The sequence below is a fragment of the Ascaphus truei genome, chromosome 8, assembly GCF_040206685.1.
Source record: "Ascaphus truei isolate aAscTru1 chromosome 8, aAscTru1.hap1, whole genome shotgun sequence".
Taxonomy (NCBI): Eukaryota; Metazoa; Chordata; class Amphibia; order Anura; family Ascaphidae; genus Ascaphus; species Ascaphus truei.
The window spans coordinates 34436815-34458146 of NC_134490.1; the positions used below are offsets into that span (position 1 = coordinate 34436815).

General features: G+C 41.9%; 2 protein-coding genes across 5 annotated transcripts in view; both read left to right on the forward strand.

The window, feature by feature from the left end:
* ATCAY (ATCAY kinesin light chain interacting caytaxin) overlaps positions 1 to 3073 on the forward strand; it is a 30375-nt gene extending 27302 nt beyond the window's left edge. For all 3 annotated transcript variants that reach the window (XM_075611323.1, XM_075611324.1, XM_075611321.1), the window contains one exon: positions 1237 to 3073. In XM_075611323.1, the coding sequence (XP_075467438.1) occupies positions 1237 to 1270 (34 nt within the window). In that variant the 3' untranslated portion in view covers positions 1271 to 3073. The remainder of the gene's footprint in view (positions 1 to 1236) is intronic.
* Positions 3074 to 8003: 4930 nt separating this feature from the next.
* On the forward strand, positions 8004 to 14596 carry NMRK2 (nicotinamide riboside kinase 2). 2 transcript variants are annotated; one of them, XM_075611325.1, is made up of 8 exons: positions 8004 to 8151; positions 10829 to 10919; positions 11684 to 11732; positions 11901 to 12072; positions 12681 to 12752; positions 12853 to 12959; positions 13679 to 13764; positions 13847 to 14596. In XM_075611325.1, the coding sequence occupies exons 1-7, from the start codon at positions 8123 to 8125 to the stop codon at positions 13762 to 13764; spliced, it is 606 nt and encodes a 201-aa protein (XP_075467440.1). In that variant the 5' UTR covers positions 8004 to 8122; the 3' UTR covers positions 13847 to 14596. The 2 variants fall into 2 exon arrangements, with proteins under 2 accessions (XP_075467440.1, XP_075467441.1); XM_075611326.1 differs by lacking the exon at positions 12681 to 12752.
* Positions 14597 to 21332: the final 6736 nt, after the last annotated feature.

Genomic DNA, 21332 nt, shown 5'->3' on the forward strand with positions numbered 1-21332 from the left:
TACTAAGACGTCCCATACAAATAGCTCACTAGGGAGGATGGTGTGGGATGTCAAGTATGGATATTTATTTTAGCCCTTTAGGTGCAAAAAATTAAGTTGGTATCCAGATATAGGGGTAGTTATGATATCACTAGCAAATAATACTCGCTTAGCATGTAGGTAGTGGGTGGTTGTATAATATAGTATACAAATATACATATAGTGATATGGAAAGTATCAGATCTTATATAGTGCAATACTAATAATGAGACCCATGACAATATACATGGACATGTCCCCACAGCCTCAGTGTCACTGTGGACCTAACTTGTTATAGCGTATATCTCACAGACCCAGGTATAAGGGTACAGAATAACCAGGCACTCAGTCACACAACAGTGTATCACAAAATGTCACAATAGTCACAAAGCTGTTAATAGTGTGGAATGATATCCTATGTGGCCGTAGCTAGTACCCGTCTGGTCATAATATAAGTCTCGATTACAGTGCTCTATGTGCGTATTAAATTAACGCTTCAGGCACCCGCCACCCATCCTACACATCTGCTCCCTAGCAAGCTGGAACAATCTCACCCAACGCGATGACGTCATACCCGACGTACGTTTCGCGCTTCGGGACTGGAGCTTTCTCAAGGTGGGAGGTGACAACTGGGTTAGAGCCAGTGTATTATATACACATTGGTGGGCGGTTCATTAAAATGTACTTACTCACCAATTAAGGTGAAGTACAGGGACAGGTGTACACTTCCCTCCTTCTATACCTCACCCGTGACTCACTATGAAATTAACTATTATATCAATACTGTGCGCGTAGCACATTTTGGCTGTACTTAACCTTAATTGGTGAGTAATTACATTTTAAATGAACCGCCCACCAATGGGTATATAATACACTGGCTCTAACCCAGTTGTCACCTCCCACCTTGAGAAAGCGCCACTTGGGGAATATTCCTTGTTCCCTGTGGAGCAGTTATAGAGTGCAACCATTGGGGATCTTTGGGAGACCTTGTGATCTTCTAGTTTGTGTTTATGCATAACACCATCCCTATGCACCAGCTGTATTCCAAATAATTATCTAGTATATTATTCTATTTTTGGCGAGCAGACAACCATAAGTTAAGTTATGATACAGTATTAATAAGTAATAATAATGAGTGTTTCTAAGTGTAAAAGCATACTGTATGGCGTTGTGTTGGCTTAAATTTTTTGAGTAATTGTTGCACTCTCATTCTTTTAGCATGCCACCCACTGCAAATGTATTTTGTAAATAAAACCCAAAACCAAGAGGAATTCAACAAGCAATCTCACCCTGACAGAATAACTTCCTAAAAGCCCTGTGTTGGATGAAAACCTCAGAACCCATCTACAAGAAAGTACCCTTGCAGACTGACTCATAGCAACCCTTTATCAAGGCTTCCAGCAGGCACTTTCATTTCAAATCCATCGGCCAACTCTAGAACCAACATTTTCCAAGACCAACTTCTGGAATCCAATTGATCCAATATTTTCCAAGACCAACTTCTGGAATCCAATGCAGACAAATACATTTCTATCTCACTGCTGCTGGATAGAGTTACGCTTCTCTACAAGGAAAACTAGAAATTCATCAAGGCTTTTATTTTCAGGTTGTGGGAGCCAACATTGCTCCAGTGACTTCTCATCAACAAGACGTTCTAACGGAGCTCAATGTTAAAACTTCCTGTTGGGTGTCAGTAACTTTATGTTAATTTTCCAGTACAGTTTCCTGACACCGTGACCCTTTAAAATGTACAGTCCACCACAACAGAAAATTTGGTTCAGTGGACTGTAGACCTATTTCATTCATGCTGGAAGTACAACTATGATCAAGTCATCTCCACTAGACAAACTCGAGTTTGGCCGAGGACAGTGTGGGGACATTGGATGACTCTTTCTGTTTTCAAGACACCAAACACTGAAACATATTGTGCCATGGTATTAATACATTAGCAACAGTATTCCCACCATTATTTGTTACTATTTGATGTGTGTCATTATCATGCAAGTTACGCATACTCTTTCTGCACATATCGACCATTGGTACTAAAAAAAGTCAGCGAGTTCTAGACTGTCCTACAAAAAATTCTACGTCAAATGACTATTAATAGGGAGGCTGTTGATAAACTAGCATTACCCCTCAGAAGTATCCTGCACAATACAGATAAGACTCTACCTCTAACTACTTCTATATTGGTAAGTTTAGCTTCTGGTTTGCATTCAATGAGGCTGTCATATCAAGCACTTTTGGCTGACTTAGAAAGTGTATGATTTATTACAATGAAGAGGAAAAAGGTCAGTTTGGAGTCATTCTAAATGGAAATATAAACATGTTTCATCTGAGCTCAGTGTGTAGGGGAAAAGGAAACGTTTCCACAAGTCTATAGGTGAGACCGTTGAAACAATCAGCTTTTGTTTACGAGTTTGCATCAAATGTTGGAACTTGGGAGGACAATTGGTGGGTGAGACATGGCATTTTTATGGTGATAAATGTGAGTTACAGAAACCAAAATGTTGGTTTAAAGAAAGAAAATCTATGTGACAAAGTGCTACTGTGACAGTTTAAACAGAATAATGGCTAAACTCTACAGAAAAAAAGCCTAAACTACAGTTTAAATGACTAGAAAAAGTTCCTCCTTTTCTGTTTCTACCAGTACAAATATGTAAACTATGATATTTTAACAAATATTTTAATTGGTTGCCTGATGCTAAAAGTTCCGAATGATATATTCTATTTGTGCAGCTGCATAAAAGTTTTATTAAATACACTTTTCCAGGTTATAGAATGTGGGTAGAAGTATGCCGGTCTCGCCTACAAACTGGGATAGAAAGTGTGGGAGGGGGTGAGGGGGGGGGGAGTTGTTGGGAAGGCCCAAATACCTTTATCACAGCCCCATAGATGTTAATAACGTATCTAAATGTCGTACAATCTTGTAAATAGAATCAAATTTAATTGTAAAAAACATTTGTGTTATTGCTGATAAAATATCCTGTGTACCAGTGTGTCATTTTGCATTTGACAGCAAATAAATATAAAAATGTATAGCAGTTTCACCTTATTTTTTTTGTTTACTTATTGTAAGGAGTTATGCTCACAATGAAAAGAAAATCAGGTGCACAAAACCATACGCTACAAATGCATTACTGTTAGCAAATGAACTGGTTACATGGTGCAAAAAGACATATGTCCATCAAGTTCAACCTATGCTAAATTTCGATGACAGATACTCATCCTATATTTGTGTTTAAAGTATTTTGATCCAGAGGAAGGCAAACAAAAAAACCCCAGTGAAACATCATCCTATGATATCTCATAAGGGGAAAATTAATTTCCTTCCTAACTCCAATAATAGCAATCAGATTTATCTGGGATCAACATCTTCCCATGTTTACTTATTTGGTATACCTTTCTAAAAGATGTCCAACCTTTTTTTAAAGATATCTGTTTTATCTGCCATCACAGTCTCCATGGGTAACGAATTCCACATGTAACTGCCCTTACTGTAAAGAACCCTTTCCTTTGTGCTGGTGATTCAGATGTTTTGATTTCAAAGGAAAATAAAGCTCCCGTCATTTTTTACATATTTACCTTTCATCAAATAAACAGCTCAGAGTTGTAACTGAATCAAACCAGAGAAAGAGGAGATGATGAAAAGCAGCAGGTGACATTTTATAATTGTCTTCTACACGTAAGGGGAAATATCATATGGAAGTCGTGTGACATTTACTGTAACGCCTAGAGACTATATATTTATTCTGGGCATGTTACAGATAGCTTGCTGTAACGATTCACAAACCAAGTCAAATATAATTTCTATCAAGTTGGGTGTTTAACGATGGGATACTTGTTACAGCTACTTGCTGCAGCTTGCAAACCATTTGAGGTATGGCCCTGCAGAGCTAGGATCTGAGTGAGCTTTGCACGTAAGAGAGGGAGACAGACTTGGCGTGTGACATGTAAACATTGGGTCACAGGTGGATGGTTCCCAGTCACAAGAATGAAGGAAGCGCACGCACACAAGCTGCACAGTTCCTGAAGGACAAATGAGCGACTGTTTCCAAGCCATGATACAAAGTGTCAGATGAGCTGGCAAGACACAGAACATGTTCTCTGCAGTGCAGCTTCGCCTGGTGATTCTGTGTTACTACCTGATAAGAAATGGTTACACCTTATCCTTATATAACCCCTCCATGTAATGCTTGCCAGGGTCCCCCTCTGCCTGTCTTTGAGTCTTCACTGAATACAGTCCATCTTCATATCTTTACTATTCCCATCTCCAACACTCGTTTTTAACCTTTTAAAGACCCGTGGAACCCTTTACAGATGTGACTCTGTGACTTAAGTTAACCTAAACAAGTGTTCTGACTTTATAGAACCCCAGTGTATTTATACTTTGTATGTAAAAATACTATTGTTATATTTTGTAAACAAACCAACAGTTTTTTTTTTTTTATAAATAATGTATAACATTGTAGTATGAAAAAATGAAAATCGGTCCCCACAACTGTCCCAGGTGGAGGGAAAAAGGGAAAACAATATAAAATAAGGGTAAAGTATATACGGTGAAGATGACTCAAAAGGTAGTCTCTCACGACCTAAAAAGATGAGTCAGATATACAGGAGTCAATGCACCAAAATGAATAAAAGGGACAACAAATAGTTTGTGAAAAAATATGTGGTAGAACATCATCGAAATAAGTATCTTTCACAATAGGACTAATAAATCCTCTGCACAATCAAACAACAGTAATCATAAGTATAAACAACAACTGCAAGAATACAAATCATATATAGAGAAAATCGTCACCAGCTAGAGAGAAATGTATGTAAAGGCTGACACCTTAGAGATGTGACGTTTCAGGAAAAACATGAAGACCTTTATCACGAAGCCCTGAACACAGTTGTATGTGTGTAGTTCCAAGATCTATGAAACGCATTTATAAACAGGAAGGGTATTAAACAGGCATGTTTCTTTGCTTATATAAATATGGTGAAATCCGTAGCGGCAGAATGCCAAGTCTGGGCACCGATAGAGAAAAGGTTTAATGACTGTCTAAGGTTATCTGTGCTGTGTGGCATTTACAGAGCTGCACCCATTGAAAATGCAAGCACACAGGCCCAGATCCACGAAAGGGTGATAAAGTGTAGCACAAATGGGATTAGGGAACCCAAACTCAAACACAAGCAAACAAGAGAAACAAATGGAACCGAATAAAGTAATTTACTGTAGACTGACAATAAAAAAAGACACAGTATTAAGTGTATACAGACACACACAGGTGAACAGGGGTGTGCTCAAATAGCCAACAAGAACATAGATAAATTGTATAACAATGGGACAATATGCAGAGATGGATATTTAGCTCCGTTCAAAACGCGACAATGGCTAAAAGAGAAGGGACAATAAATGAGGGCAAAGAAAATAAGTCGGAGGGGGTTGGGTTAACACTATGGATCACACAATGGGTTTTAGGCAAGCCAAAAACCAAAAAGAAGAGGAAAAGGGGGAAGGGGAAACTAAGGGAGGGGGGGGGGGTGGGACAAAACCCTAAAAAATGGAGGTGGGTGGGGATTGGCAATGTATAATTAAGGGGGGCAACATTTCGGGGACCCCCGTCCTCAGGACCCTTCTCAACGGTTCTAAACCACTGTAGTACTTTCCTTATTGGGTTGCCTGTGTGTAATACCCTAATACCATAAATTAGCCAGTGCAAACCAAAAAGGGGAATCAGAAAAAATGCCAAAATGCTATGATGTAAAAGAGAATCTAGAGAAATGCAAAATGTATAAAAAGCCAAAATGCACAGAGTGCTGCAAAAAAACAGCCAAGAACACCGAAGATATCCCATACCAGGAAACGTCCGCCAGAGATGCAGCTTCAGCTCCCATTCATATGAAAGTTTGAGCAAATCTTAGCACCGTTTGGTGGATCTGGGTCAAAGGGGGTCTATTTAGCAAAGGCTCCTGGCTGCAAAAGTGGAGAGAAAAAACAGCATCAGATTCATCAGAGAAGATTAATGTAACCAGTGCATTTTTTTTGGCTGCGGTTTGCTCACTTTTTAAGCCCTTGTGGAAAAACTACCATGGAGAGATATGTTGATACATGACCCTCACAGACAATGTTGAAACGGTGGTGCTGAAAGTATCTGCAATACATCGCTCCAGCACCAATGAGACACTCTGACGTCTGCAGCACCTGATCCTCATGTCCTTGTCCTGCTTTATAAATCCTTCTGCTTACAGACCAGTCTGTACTCAATCAGAGTAGAAAACAGGAGTGGGATAGACCCAATGTCAGTGCATCAAAAAAACCTGTGTGAGTTGATTTTCAGAATATCTGTAATGACTGTGTTTTATTTGTTATGTATACGGTATATATACAGGGAACTCCTTCCTCAGTCAGGGCAATGCGTGTAGATCTTCCTTTTATGAGTTGTATCTCCTCTTGATACCTATTTTGTGGTGCAGTGTATTTAAAACCGGCAAATAATAGGAATATGGGATTAAAAGACCCACCTTCATAGCGGGGTGTTGCCTTTTAGTTTTATCCCACAATATTTGAAATATATAGTCCACAGTTTATATCTTAGTAAATCACTTTGAAAGTAGGAACTTTGGGCGTACTGTACTCACAAAGTGCCAAGCGGGGGGCGAAACAGAGTGTACTTCCCCTCCTTTGTATTGTGCTATTGTGCTGTGTGCCTTGTAAATTACATTGCTTTCGCTTGCACTCCTATTCTCCCTTTCACTGCTATACTCAGTCAGCGATGGGCCAATGAGAGGTACTCATCGAAGCCTCCTGCTGTAAAACTCTTTGACAAAAAGCACTTTGATAAATGACCAAAAATATATGTGACAACACAGGGAGTGATTATAGCCATAAAATACCATATCAGCATGTTTTACCTAGATCTGACCCCCTATTTTAGTCTCCTCCTGCCTTCAACTGTAATGGCAACGTGAAATAAGTAGCCCACTGCAGTAAATATTACTCCTTAAGTGGAAGAGGGGTCTTCAACACATGTCTCTGCAGTGTTCGGAAGCCCCTATTATTGTATTGTATTGTATGTCTTTATTTAAATAGCGCCATTAATGTACATAGCGCTTCACAGTAGTAATACACGTGGTAATCAAATAAATAACAGATAATATAAATAACAGGTCATGGGAATAAGTGCTTTAGACATAAAAGTAACATTAAGGAAGAGGAGTCCCTGCCCTATTATGTGAAATAATAATCACTTATTGAGGAAAATGTAAGATTATTCTCTGTTCACTGTAAATTCATCCACGTAGAACTCTATTCTTGCTCAAAACGTGTTGGGAATGTGTAAATGCCATCATTTTTTTTTTCAACAAAAAGGTATCGCTGCCTACATTAAATCTACATTTCTCCAGGATGAATTAAGGCTGCTAGAATTCTGAGTCACACTAGTTGAATACACAGAGCTCTGGGAATTAACCAAATAGTCCTAAATTCAGCTTTATTCTCATTATTGAGGTAAATTGCACCCTCTAAATGCAGGATTTTCTGCAGTGTGGCTGAAACTGCCTCTTCGCCTGTGCTGTAGGGGCAAGTTTTTTTTACAACGTCTTGGAACCCCTTGCCATGCACTCAAAGCAATGGCAGCGAAGGGGTTAAGTAACCATAGACAAACATCCCAGAGCCTCCCAAATATATATATATACATTTATACTGTATGCATTTTGCTATATTTCATCACCTCCGGGGTCAATGGAAAAGAGGTGACATTTGCACCTTTCCCCATTACTAATTTAGGCAACGGGCCCTCTTGCCAAGTGTTATTAATAACCCCCCACATCGCTTTGACACTGATAAGAGCAGAGCAGGTGCAGCTGGGTCACGCATGCGCACCGAGCCTCCAGGACAACCCACTGATAATTGGTTGGCACCCTTCCCGGGGAGGGGGGGTTTGTGCGCGAGACCAACCCCTCGAGCGCGTGCTGGTAGTTGGTGGCTCGGGTCACGTGCTGAGGCTGCTGTATATAAATACAGGCAGCCGGGCCCTTGTAAATTTTGTCAATGAAATAGTAAAGCTCAGGAGGTAAGATCTGACGGAGCGCGTGGCAGCACCAGGGGAGCATCATGCGCTGCATTATCATTGGGATCGGGGGGTGAGTAGCTGCAGCAATTGAATGAATGAATAAACCATGTAACTATTATTGTTAATAAGCTTTTCGTTTCTCTTTCCTTTTTTTTAAAATACGGATTTATTTCACGTGCATTCTGACATGGAAGCATGATTAGAATTGACACTTGGCCACAGACAGACTTGAAGGGGTAGTGAGCTAGATCTGGGGGTTATTCGAGCATACAGATGCCAATCAATGTTCAGATCTGATCTTAATCATACATGATGGCTGCAGTATCCCGGTAACTGTACAAGGATTATGGCACTTCGGACCCATTTATAGGGTTGCCCAAGAAAAGTCATTGCTTGCTGTACATCCTATAACTGTAAATGTGGTGCAGTAGTTGGTATTCACACTCTTACTAGCTTCACAGTTTTATCTGATATGAGTATAACTTGGGGTTCAGCAAGTCAAGTTTATTGGGATGGTGGGGGGGGGGGGGTTCAGAGTGGGGCTGCTTTTGGGGTATTTTATTTTAAACACCCCGTAGTGTATAATATCTGCACTGTAATGAGAATAAATGTGCTGCATTTAGTGTTTATTATTTAAGAGCCATAATAAAATGTTTCATTTAAGAGCCATAATAAAATGTTTCATATCGAGGTGCCCTTCATCTGCCTGATATTTCATGGGGAGGGTTTATCAGGGAGAAAGTCTGACTTACAACGTGTGTGTAATCGGCTAGCTCATTTTAATACCTATATAGTGAGTTGTTGTAATGGGTGTCTTGTTTTAAATATTGAGGGTAACACTAGTTTAAATGGATGGGAGATGGGGTTATATTTTAATCGACTTTTTTCATATTTATTTTTTTTCCATGGCGGGAATCACAAACTGCAGACATGGCATTAAAATATGCGGATTATGATTCCTTACTGATTTTTATCTGTCAGTGACTAGAATATTTCTAATTAATGAGACATGAGGGCGGGAGATGGTGATTAGCAGCACAGCGAGGCTGTCATTTCCTCCCATTACCGCCGTGTTACCGACTCCTGCTTATAGTTTCCCTCCACTTTTCACAGTGGCGCGCAGGGAGGTACGGGCGCGCGCTTTCCAGTGGGCGGGAAATTTAAATTCATGGAGCGGGAATGTGAGATTTTGCACGTACAGTAATTCAGGGCAAGTTAAATAATGTACTCCAATAAGAGAAATAAAGCAATTAAACGTTTTTAAATATTCTCCCGTCCTTCATAAGGGGGAGAGAGCAAATAGTTTGTCTTTTTCAGTCAGGGGGAAAAGTCAGATTTTTTTTTTATTTATGAAATGTAATACAATATTAATGTTACATGTGCATTAAATAAGTACAATTTGTAAATACAGAATTTAAATGGGAGGGAGGCGGGGGGGGGGGGAGAGCCGAGACCATCGTGAGGCAGATGTGTAACAGGCCAACGAGAAGATTTGGGAAATAAATTGTGATATATTAACTACAATATTAAAGTATGTCCTGTTACTGTACACATGGCAATTAGACTTGCTTGAAGTGCAATTCTTAAAACATTTGCAACACCAAATCACCTTCAGTTCCTAGAGTATGGAATTTATTATTGGATATTGTATTTATTAATATTATATTGGATCGTTGAAGATTTAAAAAGAAACCTCCATATTACTCTACTACACTTCTGAGATGTTCCCAAATTCATGTAAATTTAATGTTCAGCTCTTCTGGTTGTGTGTATATTAAAATAGTGCTCTTTGTAAACCACTCTTATGTAAATTCCAGATTAAAAATGTATAATTGTCACTAAATCAGAGTGTTCTTGGCAATTTTAAAACATCTGACTTATGCCCGTAATCTTCTTATTATAAATTCTAATAATTTATAACAAAATACTGGTTATACAGACACCGGACTGCAGCTGTTTTTAGCAACTACGTCTTCATCTTTACAAAGACATTTCAGTGTGCAGGATGCACTAGTTCCTGTTGAGTATATACAAAAGGGGTGTCCTTTTAAAATAAAGCTGCTAACCTCCAAGCTCACTCAAAATAGTGACTTTACGCAAACACCTGGTCAGGTTTTAATGCAGAAAATTTATAGCGTTTACTTTCTGATGGTGGGATATTCTATCTTGATCTCTCGCTTGTGTGCACATTCACGTCTCAGACCGCTCTACAACCTTGCTTTTCGCCATTCTCAAGAGCCGCGGGCATGCGCCACTTTGCGCACTCCTGCAGCCTCAGTGATGTGTGCACTAGGCTGCAGGAGATTGGGGGAGGGGGCGGCATGGGGAACGCGTCACGAAGCTGGTTCGCCTTCATTGGTTGAACTAGTTCACGTGACGTATTTGATTACCACGTGTATTACTACTGTGAAGCGCTATGTACATTAAGGGCGCTATATAAATAAAAACATACAATACGTCAGCCCGAAATTACAAATTTACTTGCCAGGCAAAAATGTATGTGTTGAAGCACTACATCGCCGCTAGGGGCAGCGGGCACCTGAGGACTTACAATAGGAACACAGGTAAAAGTCCCGAAGTGCGTGGGCATGTAGCGACTGCGCCACCATGAGCGCGGCCTTGGCATACAAGGCTTCTACTGCAGCTGGGGATTCTGGGAAATGACATGCAATGAAATGACAGTCGCCTTCTGCTTCTTATCCATTTTAACATGGATGTATGTATAATCCATTTTGTTATGTTTTCAGTGTTACAAATGGTGGTAAAACAACGCTTACGAGGAAGCTAGTTAACAACCTGCCGAACTGCTGTGTGGTGCATCAGGATGACTTCTTTAAGGTAGGCCTCACTGACATTCATGGGGCCTCAGGTTGGGTCCCATATTGCCCTGGTGCTGTCCCATGTGAATGCCACCATTTAACAGGTTGCCCTGTATAATTTCTAGATAATGTATAATTGTACTGTGGCTTAAATATGTAACTGCATGAAGGTTTATTAGGAAGTTTGTGTATTTCTGGGGCTTTTTTGGCGCTATAGGACTGCTTATACTAGTGTGAAATACATGCACTTTATCTTGAGAAACATCTGTGAGGATCAAAATCTACATTTTCATGTGCGCATGCCACACACCCTCTGCCAGCGACTGAGTTAATAACTATGCTGTGGTTATAATCTATATTAAACATATCTGGCCCCATCTCAGGTTCTGATCAATGCAGCATACAGATTTTATATAATGTGCTACAAAGATCTTTTGCTCGCAATAAAAACACACAAGCTTTCCCTCTACAGACTCCTTTTTATGGGAGTGGGAGGGATCCAAACCGTGCAATATAAAATCTGAGGTGCATTTTAAGGGTAACTTTTTGTGTACATGATAAATGTGCTGTGCTGCTGTAACTCCTTTGCTGCCAGAGGGGTCTGTGCTTTGTAGGCCCCTTTGGCAGCGAAGGGGTGAATACATTGCTTTGAAGAGCAGTCCTTGTGTGTCCTGGTATGAATGCCTTGCTGACTTCCCCCCAGCTGTGTGTGATTGGGATGTGTTCTGTCTCCTCCCGCCCCCAGCGTCTTGCAGCATTGTTTTATTGCTCACTATATTTCAGCCGCCAGATCAGATAGAAGTCGGTGAAGACGGCTTTAAACAATGGGATGGTAAGAACGGTGTTCGCTGTAGGAAGCAGTAATGTATATCCTACGTACCTCTTTTCTTAACTCCTAACACCTAAAACTATATCATATTTTTTTTTTTTAAGATGCACTTTTCAGACCTCTTCCTTACGCTGTTTTTTTTTGTTTTTTTTGCCTTTCTCCCCTCTGCAGTAATTACATCCATAGACATGGAGGCCATGGTTAATACAGTGAACGCTTGGCTGGATAACCCAGTGAAGTTTGCGTTGTCCCACGGCATCAACGTCTCTCCTGCCACTGAGGGATCAGACAAAGAGGACATCCAGACACTGATTCTGGAGGGGTTCCTGCTTTATAACCACAAGTAATTAATTCTGTTGCCCATACTGCCCTGAGCTAGAGGGTCTGCTTTTTTTTGTGTACTTTTCGTCTATATAGCGCTGACAGCGTATTTAGTGTTGCATATAGAATTTGGCTGGCACAAGGAGTCCCTGGCTCTCCCTTTGACATTGGGCAAGTATTGCTGACTCTGGGTTTAGAACCAGGTTCACCCACCTCAGACTATTATTGCCACTAAGCTGCTTTGCTTGTGCATCACAAAATGAATATGGAGTCCTAGGGCATCTGGCCTAAAGAATGTTCCTCTTATGAACAAGCGTAACCACCACCTTATCACAACCCTTGCATACATTTCAGCTTGGTTGCTCATCCTGTCCAGCATCTGTAATTTCTTGCACTGACATCTCTGCTGTGGGGAGTGATCTCAGGGCTGCAGGGGGGCATTAGAAATGTAGTGCTGGCAGCTATTTACATTTAATTGGTTCCATAATGAGGTTTGGACTGTGTATCTATAAAGTTCAGCTTGTTCCCAAGGCAGGTGAACCGCAATGACGACTTGTTTTCAGGCTCTTTGCATGTGTGGTCACATCTTGGGCTCTGGGAACAGTATGTGACTGAACATTATATTTGCAGGCCATTATCTGACCTGTGCACACAACGTTACTACTTAACCGTTCCGTACGAGGAGTGCAAGAGGAGGCGCAGGTATGTGGCTAGACATGTCCTCTGTGTGGCCTTGAGGGATTACCCAACCCCAGGGGTGAGAGGCTGATGGTCTCCTGGTTTTTTGTTTTTTTACCTGCAGCGGCCGCAACTACACTGTGCCTGACCCACCGGGCCTGTTTGAAGGCCACGTCTGGCCCATGTACTTGAAACACAGGAAAGAGATGGAGGAGAGTGGTGTAAATCTAAGTAAGTAGGTTACTGTCTTCTGACTCCAATGCATATGCCTCTTGCTCACTGCAGTTGGTTTAGTGGGGTTTGGTAAGGAGTAGGAAGGCATCAGGGATTATTGACATGACTCATCTAGAATCTATTTTACGCTGTTGGTGGGGTGAAATTTTTATTTAAAAAAAAAACCCAGACTTTTTAGTCTGCGTAAGGGTTAATGTCACTTATTGTATTGCACTAGAGCAGTGGTTTACAATCCTCTGTTTAAGGAACCCTATAATTATATTGTGAAATTCTGTGGAACCCCAACGCTCTAATAGCGTATCTGTGATCAGATGCATTGTAAATTCCTCCTTTTTTTGAAACCAAATCATTTGTACCAAATGACCTGAAAATTGCAGGAAATGCTTTAGGGACGCTCGGAGGAACCCCTCCTTGAAAAACACTGCACTAGTGGTTGTGCAAAGAAATATTAAAATGGTCCATTCTTTGCATAAAGGACTGTAACAGCTTGAGGAGATGGGAAGGGGGATATGATTTCTTTGAACAGAGTACAGAAGCGGGAGGGTCTGTGGCTCAGGAAATTTGGGGAAGTACTTTACAGAAAGTGGTGGATTTCTGAATTGCCCTCGCAGCACATTAACACTGTCAGGAAACTCACATTTGCTTTGGATAGACACAAGGATATCCTAAATATGAAAGCATTTTATAGGGTCTGTTTCTCCCCCTCCTCCCTGCAGTATCCTTGGACGGCATGATGTGTAAAGATGACATTTTCAATCAAGTCTACACCAATATCCAGAACAAGCTCTTAAATCTTTCCTAGGTAAATAGAAGCACATGTTAAGGCCGCCTGGTGTGCTAATCCCCAGACACAGTGCTAATCCTCCCTCTCCTGTGCATTGCAGAAGGGCCGTGTACAGACCTGTAAATACTTCGGAGGAATCCACACCTGCCACCACAGTAGAGCAGTGAATGGATTGGAGCAGCAGACTGCCCCAGACAAGACCGATTCTGTATATAATGGAGATCTAAGAATAACTTATTAATGGCTTTGTGCCACTGCAAACTTTATATTTCAATATTTTATATTTAATTGAAGAGCACTGTTTTTAACACTTGTAGCTCTAATTTAGCAGTTAACTTTTTTAATGCTTAGAAGTGTAGTTTGTCCTTTTGCTAACTTTTTTTATACTCTGCATTTTAAATGGCATTAAAATTTGTTATACTACTTTTCTACTTATGGCCTTGCTTGTGTCTGTACATTGAGTAGCTCTGACATGTTGCCCTATGATCTGCTGTCTAAAACATCTACATGTCTCTGGAAAGGGGAACAGCTGAGCTCAATGCAACTCCTACAGCAAATGTATTACACCGACTCAAGATCTTCCCTCACATGAAATGGAGGGTGCTCAGGAACAGGTTGCTGAACAATGTTTTATTTTGATTTTAAGTTTACTGGGCAGGGACCCAGTTGGTATAAATTATTGTGGTTCGGTGACACCTAGGAAGATGCACACAGTGAGGTTTAAGATGGGATAGCGCTGTAGCAGTAAAAGGTGCAAAGATGAGATCAGTGTTGCAAAAGGGTGCTTGAATACCACCAGTTTACACAAGTTCAGCTGCTTTAAAAAATAAAAATAAAGTTACCGAAATTACACCTGCCTTGCCTTGCGTTTTCTGTGCTGTGTAATGTCTAGAACAGCCGCTCCTAAGCACGCAAGGAATTGTCACAGAGTAGAAAATGGCCTTTATGTTTAAGATCTAATCCCTGATTATCTTCAACCAGCGGCCAAATGTATGATCCAGGGAAGTGATGTGATAGAGCAATGTCATACTTCCAGTAACTTATTCAGTGGTGTTGAAGGCCTATGAATATTGGAGCCTCATGTAACCCCTTTTAGTGCTGTGTTGACGTGGCACAGCAGAGGTGGAGTTTACCAGAGCGCTGTGACTCATACTGGCCTGTAAGTGCCAGTTCTAAATTTACTGCCATGAGTAGTGGCATCTGTCGGCTCCAGTGACAAGGCCCAAGGGAACCTTTTAAGCCAGATAGGAGCAGCCTGCATGAATCACACCTCTGGCATATTCTCTGCATATCACACAAAACCCAATGACTGCAGTGACATATGCCTGGCATGTGCCGACGACACTGGCACCTTGTAAGCTGAGGCTGTGGAATTCGCACCCTGCAGCTGGCAGTCTTCTCTGATCTGATGGATTCCTTGCCAATCCCAGCGCTTTAATAGCCGTCTGGGCCACTTTATCTCGAATGCTGTTTGCCTTAAAATGCCACTCCTCACCCTCAAACTGGAAGTTTAATATGTAATACCCTTAATTGCAATGCCCACATACATACTACTGTTATACCAAAGGGACTAACATAAAAATATAAGTTATATAGAAAGCCCGGCACTGATCATTAGGGCAAGGTGGTGGGGAACTGCCAACGATATAGGTTCCTATCTCACCATGTAATTGAGACTGAAACGTACTTGCATGATTCCACCCCCAGGTATGGCTGCAGGATTCCACCCCCAGGTATGGCTGCAGGATTCCACCCCCAGGTATGGCTGCAGGATTGCACCAGAAGTGTAAATGTGGAGCACTTTGGGATTTAAAGAGATTAGCAAAAATTATAAAGAGGATTACCTGGCTCTGAGACACTTGGGAAACATGAGTTTCTGTGGCTTGTATTAATAAAACCATACTCTGGACAGAACTTGGGTTATTGGGGCGGCCCCTATGAGGCTGATAAAGTGACCTATTTCGGACTGTCAGTCATCTTAAGAGATGAATTGTTGTCTTTGTCCTGTCCATTGTTTGTATAGTAATCATGAAGCCGTCAGACAGACGAACAAAAGGAGCCGATATGCTGAAATTCGGTGTTTCTGGAGAAAGGGAAAACGCTGATTTTTTAACCAGGTGCAAATAATTAAATCGGTCACTTCGGGAGGGGGAGAGGGGGCTGAATCTTCCATGTTGAATGTTATTACGTTTTTCAAAATACAATACATATCACAGACCGATAATTGATTAAGAACCGTGAAAACGTTGAGCAAATAAATAATGTATTAAATTAATAGAAACGAGACGAACAAAAAACAAAATTAAATCGTAAATAAATCCGTAATACCTGCACTAAAACAAAGATTTATGTTTGGCTCTATATCCACCTCACTTTAAAACTCCGTCCTCGTTCGGTCCCATTTACACCCCACTCCTTAGGAAACCCCTACCCAACAGGCTTGCACCCTCAGTTTCTCTTATACGGCTGAATCTGCCTAAGGAGCGGATTAAATATTGGAACAGAAAAAAAAAGATCCCTATATGTGGCACACAATCTCACCAGGGCAGATTTGAGCAGTAGTAATAATAATAATGAACTTTTATTAACAACGAACTAAAACAGATAATCCACACCAAATAGAAAAACGCTGCTCGATAGATCAGGGAGCGCGAGAGTTTCTGAAAGGGGTGCGGCGGGTTGCAGAGGCCCAGCGCTCTTCCCAAAGGTATTTAAATGAAATGCCGGGCGAGCGGTGAAAGCCTCTGTAACTTACCTTGGCGGCTTCTGGGGACGCATCACCATGGCAACGCAACATCAAACTATGCCACGTCTCATTTTTTTAATAAAGACCTTCAGTGGAGCTTACCCTGTGGGTCACCTTTCTCTGGAATGTACCAGTGATTATTCACAACCGTTGATGCTGCCAGATTAGTATCTGATTAGAGTTTACGAACCCCTAAACCCCACGTGTCACTTTTAGTGGGCTATCCATGACAAGCCCCCCCAATTAGGTCAAGCCTGGACCTGTCATAACCCAATATATGGTATTTTTTTTTTAACCCCAAGTGGTATCCCTAACCCCTGAAGCACCAGAGGAATTAAAATACCTAAAATCTTATGAGCACACCTTTTTGCTTGTCCATTTTACCATAGACCCATATAAGCTTATGCCTGCGGTATTACACAGCTTTTCAGAACAGCCTGTGTTACTATAAAAAGCTGTTTTTACCTTGTGGGTCTCATCGGTTTATCTGCTCATAGGGATGGAAATGTGGAAAAGAGTAGAAGAAAAATAACAAATAAATCATTCGTTTTATATGTTCTTAAGGCTGCTTTATAGTTGTATCCACAATGTGATCCCTCTCTGGGTTCTGCCTTGTAACCTCATCAATGCAGGAAAAGGGAACACACACAGGAAGAGGACTATATGGTAATATATACGTATATCTTTATTTATATAACGCCATCCATGTACATAGCGCCTCACAACAGTAATACGTGACATAATAACGCATAATGGGAACAAGTGCTTTAAGACAAAAGCCGCACTAGGAAAAGGAGTCCCTGCCCTGAAGCCCCGATGGAAGTGAGGTACCTTCGCGAAACGCGTAGGGCGAATCCGCGCCGGTCTGGATTCTCCGAAGGCCATTTTGGAAGTGATGTCATCCTTGGGTGGAGGCGCGGTTGTGTGGAAGACCAAAGGAGAGCGCAGGCACCAGCGAGAGATGCCAGAACAGAGCACCGTGCGTGTGGCTGGTCCCCAGAGGGGTCACAGGTTATACTAGATCAGGTTGTACACTATGTGTTTTTAGTCGGAAGTACAAATGTGCGTGCACTTGTTCATTATTCAGCTCTTTAATAGTGAGGAATAAATTGTATACGCTATGAGAGTTGTCTCTTGGGCTCTTCTATTTAGTTGAATATGCATATATGCTTTGATAAACCTCTCAGGGTAGATGTTGCTACACCGTCTGTAACAGAATATACTCGGGTATGCACTGCAGTAACTCAGTGACTCCTAGTGGCAATTTCCCTTTTCTTATTTTATTATTTCTATCAGGTATTGTGGCAATTGGGATCCACGGTTACCTATATACTATAAAAAGGCTAATCAGATAACAATAGGCTCCTAGTAATTAGCTACCCAAATAGGGTAAGGAAGATAGCAACTTGCAGTGTATTCAGTATTCAGATTCCCTGCTGTAATAGTCCTGCTGTGCATTCATATTAGTCACCTCTCCCTTCTTAGAGCATATTTGCTATTTTTACTGTGAGCGAGGGAAGGGGTAGCATGTAGAAACGGGTAGCAAGAGCGTGATATAGAGCAGGCGTGCGCAAACTGGGGGGGGGGGGGGGCGGGAGATTTTTGTAGGGGGGCGTGGTGGTTGCAGGTGCCCCGCGCTCTTCCCCACGGCATTTAAATTAAATGCCGGGGGGATCGCGTGAGGCCTCTGCAACCTATTACCGAGATTCAGGCGGCGAGTTGAAGCGTTGCCACGTCACATGACCCGCGGTGTCATTGGCCGCCCGTCGCCATGGCAACGCGGCGGCAAATGACTCCGCGTTGTGATGTGATATGATCCCCGCTGTGTCATTTGACACCGGGAGCTGAGGTAAGGGGGGGCGCAATCACTGGTGGCAGCAGGCATGGGGGGCGCAGCTGCAAAAGTTTGCGCACCCCTGATAGAGTGCCATATGGAGCATGTACCTATGATGTCACGGGGTGAGCGTCGTGTGTAAAGGTGCCTGCGTACACCTAATCAACCCATTGCTTGGACGTCTTCTCTATATTTAAAATTTCAATTTAGCAATCAGACTCCTAAGGCTGTGCTTATAGTGCCGGCGACGCTGACGTCACGCTGCGGTCACTGTAAAAATCAAATTAAAGTGACTTCCAGCCATCGCGACATCAATACATTTGTTTTGACGCGACATCGCGTTGCTATTGCCATCAGTATAAGCACAGCCTAAGTCCTTGCAGGGCTCCTTAGTTAGACCTTGCAGGGCTCCTTAGTTAGACCTTGCAGGGCTCCTTAGTTAGACCTTGCAGGGCTCCTTAGTTAGACCTTGCAGGGCTCCTTAGTTAGACCTTGTAAGGTCCGTATCCAGGAACACGTCAGAAATATTAAAAATGGTTTTGAAAAACATAGTGTATCCAGGCACATTTTGGTACATCATAATAAAGATCCGTCAAGTCTCACTTTTAAGGGGATTCAGTTTATTCCTGTAAATAGAAGAGGTGGGGACAGAGTCAAAACATTATCTTCCAAAGAGACATATTGGATACACAAGTTAGATACTATGTCCCCTAAGGGGTTAAATGAGGATGTGGACATTTGGGCACTTTATTAAATCTATAGCCCTCCGCCCCTTTGAAACTAGGGGATGTACTATTGATCTTTGTATCTCTGTTTTCCTTGCTTCTTTCTATTCTTTATTTCTAGCTACATCTTTTTATATAATTAATGATGGTGTCTATTTTAAGTCAACTAATATTGTGTTTCTTTTATTCCAGCATGTTTTTAATTATTTATGCTAGGTTTTGTTTATATGTAAGTTTTTATTTTAATTTAATATGTATTTTTCCTTTTGTTAATAAAGTTGTTGTTTTAAAAGTAAGTTACACATCTTCCCTATCACACTGACCATTACCTATTTTAGATGATTGGTCTATTCTTAATTGGTCAACCAATAAGGTATCTCTGTGAGGTATATAAGACCTCTGGGTAATGGCCTAATTATTCCCTGAAGAAGTAGTTAATTCTACGAAACGCGTTGGATGTTATTTTCTATTGCCTTATATCTGCTTATATTGGCTATTGCCTATTCATTGGCTTTGCCCTGATTTTACCAATCCTGTGTGCTGTTTTGGGCCTTTGTAAGAGACTCTGAGAGACTGTATCACCTCCCTGCCGATTCCACCACTGCTGTGGAGACAGTGACGTCATCACACAGCGTCCCGCGACGGAGCGGCATCATGGCACGCCGAGTGTGCCCCTCTGCAAGCTGCGGTCTAACCTCCGTGCAGAGGATCAACCTGCTGAGGTATAGGAGCTGCTCCAGACGGCCTGGAAGCCGGAGTGACCTCACTGAGCACAATACCTTCAGCTGAACCTGGCTGCATGAAGGGAAACCTCCTTGGGAGCAAAAGACTGACGTCCTGCCCCAGAACCAACGGAGTGGCACTAGCTGAGAGAAGCAAGCACCTGACTCTCCTGACAACAGCTGCCGAGTGGTAAACAGTGTGATACACACTAAATGCACTTTACCAACCTTTATTATGTACGCAGATATATTACCCCTTTAATTTGAATTATATTGTTGAACTTGCTTCACCATTTGCCGTTGTGCGCTGTTTTCTTTTGTTTCCATTTTCTTAGTGTGTGTGGGGTGCTGAGCCACCCCCTGTGTTTATAGCAGCAGACGCCTGTATCCTCAACACGGTTATGTGATATAATTTATTTATTTTTTATATATCTCACTGTGGGAGCTGTGGTATAATCCTTTATCACATATTTTATGGTTTAGTCACTGCACTGTGTATATTTATATATTATAAATTCTAGTAGTTAGGTAGTAGCGCACAGTATTTTTTCTGTTTTGACCTTAGTTAGACCTTGCAGGGCTCCTTAGTTAGACCTTGCAGGGCTCCTTAGTTAGTCCTTGCAGGACTCGTTAGTTAGACCTTGCAGGACTCGTTAGTTAGTCCTTGCAGGACTCGTTAGTTAGACCTTGCAGGACTCGTTAGTTAGTCCTTGCAGGACTCGTTAGTTAGACCTTGCAGGGCTCCTTAGTTAGTCCTCTCAGGGCTCCTTAGTTAGACCTTGCAGGGCACCTTAGTTAGACCTTGCAGGGCTCGTTAGTTAGTCCTTGCAGGGCTCCTTAGTTAGACCTTGCAGGGCACCTTAGTTAGTCCTTGCAGGACTCCTTAGTTAGACCTTGCAGGGCACCTTAGTTAGACCTTGCAGGGCTCCTTAGTTAGACCTTGCAGGGCTCCTTAGTTAGTCCTTGCAGGACTCGTTAGTTAGACCTTATAGGACTCGTTAGTTAGTCCTTGCAGGACTCGTTAGTTAGACCTTGCAGGACTCGTTAGTTAGTCCTTGCAGGGCTCCTTAGTTAGACCTTGCAGGGCACCTTAGTTAGACCTTGCAGGACTCGTTAGTTAGACCTTGCAGGGCTCCTTAGTTAGTCCTTGCAGGACTCCTTAGTTAGACCTTGCAGGGCACCTTAGTTAGACCTTGCAGGGCTCCTTAGTTAGACCTTGCAGGGCTCCTTAGTTAGTCCTTGCAGGACTCGTTAGTTAGACCTTGCAGGACTCGTTAGTTAGTCCTTGCAGGACTCGTTAGTTAGACCTTGCAGGACTCGTTAGTTAGTCCTTGCAGGACTCGTTAGTTAGACCTTGCAGGGCTCCTTAGTTAGACCTTGCAGGGCTCCTTAGTTAGTCCTTGCAGGACTCGTTAGTTAGACCTTGCAGGGCACCTTAGTTAGGCCTTGCAGGACTTGTTAGTTAGACCTTGCAGGACTCGTTAGTTAGACCTTGCAGGACTCGTTAGTTAGTCCTTGCAGGGCTCCTTAGTTAGTCCTTGCAGGGCTCCTTAGTTAGT

What these genes read in the sequence shown, in the direction of transcription:
- NMRK2 (XM_075611325.1), top strand. Translation starts at nt 8,123, where the DNA reads ATGCGCTGCATTATCATTGGGATCGGGGG. An exon ending in CGGCTTTAAACAATGGGATG is followed by an intron (nt 11,733 to 11,900) that starts GTAAGAACGGTG and finishes TCCCCTCTGCAG; the next exon opens with TAATTACATCCATAGACATG. An exon ending in GGAGAGTGGTGTAAATCTAA is followed by an intron (nt 12,960 to 13,678) that starts GTAAGTAGGTTA and finishes TCCTCCCTGCAG; the next exon opens with TATCCTTGGACGGCATGATG.